The sequence below is a fragment of the Zingiber officinale genome, chromosome 9B (assembly GCF_018446385.1).
Source record: "Zingiber officinale cultivar Zhangliang chromosome 9B, Zo_v1.1, whole genome shotgun sequence".
Taxonomy (NCBI): domain Eukaryota; kingdom Viridiplantae; phylum Streptophyta; class Magnoliopsida; order Zingiberales; family Zingiberaceae; genus Zingiber; species Zingiber officinale.
This window is the reverse complement of record NC_056003.1, coordinates 35,286,977-35,293,749: the sequence shown is the minus strand read 5'-3', so window position 1 is coordinate 35,293,749 and position 6,773 is coordinate 35,286,977. Positions and strand designations below refer to the sequence as shown.

General features: G+C 42.3%; 1 protein-coding gene across 3 annotated transcripts; it reads left to right on the top strand.

Annotated features, from left to right (window-relative positions):
- Positions 1–167: 167 nt before the first annotated feature.
- Positions 168–4,634, top strand: LOC122024715 (homeobox-leucine zipper protein ROC2-like). 3 transcript variants are annotated; one of them, XM_042583387.1, is made up of 11 exons: positions 168–432; positions 1,458–1,696; positions 1,777–1,894; positions 2,095–2,283; positions 2,371–2,760; positions 2,839–2,943; positions 3,030–3,390; positions 3,456–3,721; positions 3,807–3,905; positions 3,992–4,335; positions 4,415–4,634. In XM_042583387.1, exons 2-10 carry the CDS (start codon positions 1,473–1,475, stop codon positions 4,328–4,330), a joined length of 2,091 nt encoding a protein of 696 aa, XP_042439321.1. In that variant the 5' UTR covers positions 168–432; positions 1,458–1,472; the 3' UTR covers positions 4,331–4,335; positions 4,415–4,634. The 3 variants fall into 3 exon arrangements, with proteins under 3 accessions (XP_042439321.1, XP_042439320.1, XP_042439319.1); XM_042583385.1 differs by lacking the exon at positions 168–432 and adding an exon at positions 645–797; XM_042583386.1 differs by lacking the exon at positions 168–432 and adding an exon at positions 643–797 and having other exon boundaries at positions 3,992–4,634.
- The last annotated feature ends 2,139 nt before the right edge of the window (positions 4,635–6,773 follow it).

The window sequence follows — 6,773 nt, the reverse complement described above, 5'->3', positions numbered from 1 at the left end:
TTCTTCTCTCCTTGTCGTTTGACTCTGTTGAGAAATTCAAATAAAACCACACAAAACAAGTTTTCCTTTACTTCCTTTCCTCCTCTCAAGTAGCTTCACCAGCCCAACAATAAATGCAAATCCACCATCTCTTCACCCTCGCAATAACTCCTCTCTGCCCATTCTTCCACCCTCCTCCCTTCCTTTCTTCTCCCTTCTTCCCCTAAATACAATTAAGAGTCGAATAAGGAGGAGGAGAAGAAGGCGAAAGACAAGAAGAGGTGGAGGAGATTTAAGCTTATATGCGGCTCACTCACTTGCTTGAACTTCTATTAATGCATGTGTGCATTCATACTTCTTCCTCCATTAATGGTGATAAAAACAGCTTGTCATCTTCCCCAATCATGAACTCTACTTGAGCGAAACACTTCCTCAACTTTGGCATTTCCTCAGGTGAGCTTCTTTTTATCCATGCTTAGTATAAAGATATATTAGACAGCCTACTATCGATCTACTTTTATCCTTCTTGCATATGCCATAGCATATACCATCTGTGAGTTGACTTTGCATGAGCTCTTGGCTCACTTATCGCATTCGAAACGATATATATATATGTTCTTCGAGCGCATTGCACTTGCCTTGCCAAAGTTTTTGAGTGGATATATTTTGGATTGAGTAGCCCTTGCTACTTGCCAAGTTTGAGGTACCCATTTTGGCTATAAAAACAGGGAAGATGGAGGTGGCGAGTCATGTAAATGCAGTCCATTAAGGTTTTTAGGGAGAGTTGTGGCCTTGAATTCCCAAGGATAGATGCAAAGGTTAGGGCTCTTTTTTAGTCATATTTTTTTTTTAGAACAAAAATATCTTTAAAAATACATCTATTTGTGACTTAAGTATAGTAAATCTCATATTTGTTTAACTATTTCAGCTTTGTCATTTTTAGCTTTGAGAATGATTTTTGATAGTTGTCATCCTTCTTGTAGATCAGAAATGAACGATGTTACTACTTTTGGTCATTAAGAGCTTTTCTCGATTTGGTGGTCTTGTTGGACCATAATGAACTTTTGCTTTCTAATTGTCCTAGTTCTATCGGTCAATCATCTTCTGTGTCCTAACAGCTTTGATTCGATTGGTCATTGGTAATCGTTTCGTTGTTTGGATTGATTTTATAGAGAAAAGCATAGACCCTTGTTCCTCTTACTATGTGTTTACTCGGAATTTATATGCTTCTATACTAATTGTTCCCCCCTTGCCAACTACACTCCTAATTTATTATAATTTTCTTGTAACACTACTTGAATCAATTTCATAGATAAAACATCATCATTCTCTTACTCGCTCACTAGGTTTTTTTGAACTTATGTATGCATAATTTGTTCGAGTTTATAATCATTTTCCTTCTCATTCACATTCCTTTTTTTTTTAATCTTTTCTCATCCGGAATTTTCTCTTTTTTTTGTTTTGTTTTGCATTTATAGTTGCAATTCATCGACATGACTGAGGAACATGAGCAAGAAGAACAACAAAATGGAATACTAAATGGGTCAATCATGATGGATCCATTGTTTCGTGGCATTCTTGACGACGACGATCACTTCCCCAATGTCTTAGATATCAATACGCTGGCCGCATCCAATGTTGAGCAAGGTGTTCAAAACCATGGAAAAAGAAAGATCAACTATCGACATACAACAGAGCAAATTCAACAACTCGAGGCGTAAGATTTTTTTTTTTCCAATGTATATATCAACTCAATGGAAAAGATTAACATGATATATCAATGCTCCTTTATTTTAGGTTCTTCCAAGAATTCCCTCATCTAGACGACAAACAAAGGAAGGAGTTAGGGCAAAAACTCGGATTAGACCCAATGCAAGTGAAGTTTTGGTTTCAAAACAAGAGGACACAAATGATGGTGAGAAGCCGGTGCTCGTCGCATTGTTATACTAAATTACTTGATTCAACCATAAACTCAATAACCGAACCCTTTACTTATCTAGATTCGATTAGTGTCTAGTCTAATAACTAAGATACTTTTGTCACAATTGCACCAAGAGGTGGCTCGACCCAATCAATGCATCATGTGTTATTTGATCCATATCTAAATTCTTGTAGAACCAACTCGAGCGAGAGGAAAACCAAAGGTTGAGGGAGGAGAATGATCTTCTCCTATCGGACAACTTGAAGTTGAAGGAAGCACTCAACAGTGCTTGTTGTCCCAACTGTGGCGGCCCGCCCTCACTCGGTGAGATCTCTATCGACGAGCAACAACTACTAGCCGAAAACAGTCGTCTACGCAAACAGGTATCGTAATATAAGAATGAATCTCATGTATTAAATATGTACATCCTGTTTCCGATGATAAACAAACGATATATCCATTTATGATAGATCGAAAGGATCACTGCAATGGTCGCAAAGCGAACAGGGGTTCAGCTGATTCCGTTCCTAGAACTAAACCTACCGGCAACTGTGGCTGGAGTCCATCCTAGACCAGGTTCAACTTCGAACAATAAGAATCTGCCCGAGTTTGGGAAACCGGCTGCGGCCGCTTTGGCTGAGCTAGCCATGGCGGAGCTTCTCGCACTGGCTCAGCTCGGCGAACCGATGTGGGTTCGAGGGCCCGACGGGCTCACCGAAGACTTAAACCAGGCCGAATATGTCCGAGCTTTTGCAAATGGGCTCGGACCCAAGAGTGTGAACCTGGCTACAGAGGCCACCCGGGCTACCGCAATCGTGGCCATGCCGGCTGAGGCACTGGTCGGCATGCTCATGGACGTGGTAGGCAAAAATTTGATGGCGGAATGTGTGAATGCAACACCGCAAGGTCTAATCTTTGTGGGCTTCGATGGCGTGCAGGAGAAATGGATCGCGTTCTTCTCCGGCATCGTCACCGGAGCAGCCACCGTGGAGGTGTACGCCACCGGAGCAGCAGCAGGAAGCTACGATGGCGCTCTGCAACTGGTAAAGCTTCGACCTTTAGGGTTTACCTTCGCCAGCCGCTATTAATTGTTTCTGCGCCGACGGTTTGAAAGCTTTGCGCTCCTCAGATGACGGCCGAGCTGCAGGTTCCGAGCCCCCTCGTTCCGGCGAGGGAGGGCTTGTTCCTGAGGCACTGCAAGCAGCCGGAGGGAGCGCGCTGGGCCGTGGTCGACGTTTCCTTCGAAGTGCGGCACGACACCATGGCCAAGTTCCGCCGAAGGCCCTCCGGATGCATCATCCAGGAAACACCTGACGGTCGCTCGAAGGTCGTATGGGTCGAGCATGTCGAAGCGGACCATGGAGATGTCCATGCGCTGTACAAGGCCATCGTCAACTCCGGCCTTGCCTTCGGAGCAAAAAGATGGCTGGCGAGAATGGAGAGGCAGTGCGAGAGATTATCGAGCCTCACCAATTCCACTGCTCATATCGGTATTGATCCTCCTCCTCCTCCTTGCTGCAAACTAAAACTCCACTGCTGATTGATTGTTCCTTAGGGAACGTCGAGATGACCCATAACATACTAAATCTATCGGAGAGGATGGCGATGAGCTTCTGCAGCGGTGTCAGTGGCTCTCTGATCCACCAGTGGGCTCAAGTAACTGGTGCTGCCACAAACGATGTGAGGATCAGGAGCAGGAAGAACAATGGAGATCCAGGGAGACCTGCTGGAACTGTGCTCAGTGCAAGCACTTCAATCTGGCTGCCAATCTCTCCAAAGAGAGTTTTTGATTTCCTGCGCAGTGTGCCATCGCGTAGCCAGGTGGTTGCTCACCTGATCAATTGTATGCATCTTTCCTTTCTTTAGCCATGGACTCACACTTCTTGGCTTTATTTCTGTGAGGCAGTGGGACATTTTGCTGCATGGAGCCATGGTCTACGAAGCAGCAGCAGCCATTTTGAGCAGCCTGGAAGAAGACAACTGTGTCTCCATTTTGGCAGTTGGAGTAAGTCTATTTCCATTTTTCTTTTTCTTTTTCTTTTTGGCTTCAATATTTCTGCTGTGATCAGTAACTGTTGGTGCTCAATTTAGCTCCCTGGCGAGGGGAACACGACGATGATACTGCAAGAAACCCGGAGTGACTCAACTTGCAAATACATTATCTACTCTCCTGTTGAGGCTGCCATGGTCAATGCAGTGCTTGGTGGCGAGGACTCCAACTCTGTTGCACTTCTGCCTTCAGGATTTGCCATACTCCCTGATGAGATCTCTGAACGTGGGGGTTCTCTTCTCACTGTAGCTCTTCAGATCTTTATCGACTCGTCTCCTGGTTCCGAGATCATTTCTGGATCCATAGATGTAGTGAACAGTCTTCTGTCCTGCACCTGTGACAGAATAAGAGCCATCATGTCATCCAGTAACGTTCAGTAGCTCAGGTAATGGCCATTATCTTCAAGCTCCGACATCAATGGCTGTTCTCATCCTTTCACGTCGGTTTGTGGGCAACTTTTGCAGGAGCAGCTGGAGCTACTGCGAGTGGGAATTCAAGAATGCCTCTCTATTTTCCTACTCGTCTGTTCAGCCTTCAGAGTCTTCAGCAAAGAAGAAAACATGTACAAATCGTCAGTTTTTCCTTGTCAGCTGTGTGATTGTCAACTCTCTTAAGCAGGACACTTTGCATGAACAATGCTTGTGTATCAGCTTCCTATTTGCTTGGCATGTGCTCTTCATTTGATGTTCTTGGTTTTGCATGTTTCCTATCTGATACAATGGGACTTTAGCTTTCCATCGAAGATCTAAGATTAATTTCTTCAAAAAAAAAAAAAAATCTCTCTCTATCTATCTATCTATATATATATATATATATATATATATACAGAAATGATATGCTAGGTGACGCTTCGTTTGCAATCATGAGCGATACGTAGATGTGGTGTTGTCAGCATGATTTCTTTGTCACAAAACATTCCTTTTATTCTTTCTCCTCTTCCGCCTTCTATTCAAATGGGTGGCGAGAGAAAATTTTCAAATTCTAGATTTCCCTTGTTGGTCTCTCTCTCTCTCGCGGTCTTGCCTTTCACCTCTTCTTTCGTTGTCGTCTTCTGTTGCAGCGCGCTCTTGTCAGGCAAGCAAAAATAAAGGTGTTGCAAGCTACTTGGACAATTTACAGTCGCATGTTTGTTTTTGAATTGGCTGGAAGCTCGAGAAACTGCCACCAAACACATAGCCGATGTTGGTTTGTTTACTACCTCTCTCCATTCTTAATCGTAAGCTTTTCTCCACTCCACTGTCTGGTTTTTAGCTCTGTATAATGATATATCTTACAACTTACAAACCCTAGCTACTTTCTTACCAACTTTTACTTATATGATTGGCATGGAACTTGTCAAACATCAATTCCATCATTTCATAACCAATGATAATTAATTTTATTTTATTTAGTAATTCCATTAATTCGTGATTCTAATATATATTAGAAGGATTTATACTACAATGTACAAGGTCGACGCCTGCTACAATGCCTACAACTACTTTCCACATATGTTGATTACTTGTCTTTATTGGACGTATAACAGCTACAACGTTATAACAGCTATTTGGAATGTTAGTTGTTATAACGTTGTAATAGCTACTTGGAATGTTAAATGCTACAACGTTGTAGCAGCTAGCTATCAATGTTAATTGCTACAATGCTTTAGCAGCTACTTGAAATGTTAACTGCTTCAACGGTGTAACAGCTACTTCAACAGCTAGCTGCTGCAACGATGTAGCAGCTACTTCGACGGCTAGCTGCTATAATGTTATAGGCTAGCTGTTACAACATCGTAGTTGCTACTTTGAATGTTAATTGTTATAACGATGTAACAACTACTTGGAATGTTAACTGCTACAATGGTGTAGCAGCAACTTCGATGGTTAGCTGCTATAACGTTGTAGCAACTACTTCGACGGCTATCTGCTACAACGGTATAGCAGATACTTGGAATGTTAACCGTTACAACGGTGTAGTAGCGACTTTGATGGCTAGCTGCTACAACGTTGTAACAGCAACTTCGACGGTTAGTTGTTACAACGTTATAGAGTTACTTGGAATATTAACTGTTACAATAGTGTAGCAGCTACTTCAACAACTAGTTGTTATAATGTTGTAGCAATGACTTTGACGGCTAGTTGTTACAACATTGTAGCAGTTACTTCGACAGGTAACTGCAATAAAGTGTAGCAACTAATTGGAATGTTAACTGCTACAACGTTGTAGTACCAACTTCGACGGGTAGCTGCTACAACGTTGTAGTAGCTACTTGGAATGTTAACTGCTACAACGGTGTACCAGTTACTTCGACGGGTAGCTGCTACAACGTTATAGTAGTTACTTGAAATGTTAATTACTACAATGTTGTAGCAGCTACTTCAATGGCTAGCTGTTACAACGTTGTAGCAGCTAATTCGATAGCTAGCTGCTACAATGTTGTAGTAGCTACTCGAAATGTTAATTATTACAATGGTGTAGCAGCTACTTGATATGTTAACTGTTATAACGATGTAGCAGCTACTTCGATAACTAGCTGTTACAATGTTACAACAGCTACTTCAACAGGTAACTGCTGCAATGTTTTAGCAGCTACTTCGACGGCTAGCTACTACAAAGTTGTAGCAGTTACTTGGAATGTTAACTGCTATAACATTGTAGCAACGTTGTAACATTATTTTGACAGCTAGCTGCTACAACGTTGTAGTAGCTACTTTGACGATGTAGTAGCTACAACGTTATAGCCTGTAGCAAATACTTTGACGGTTAACTGCTACAATGATATAGCAGCTACTTGGAATGTTAACTGCTACAACAATGTAACAGCTAATTGCACAATGTAGA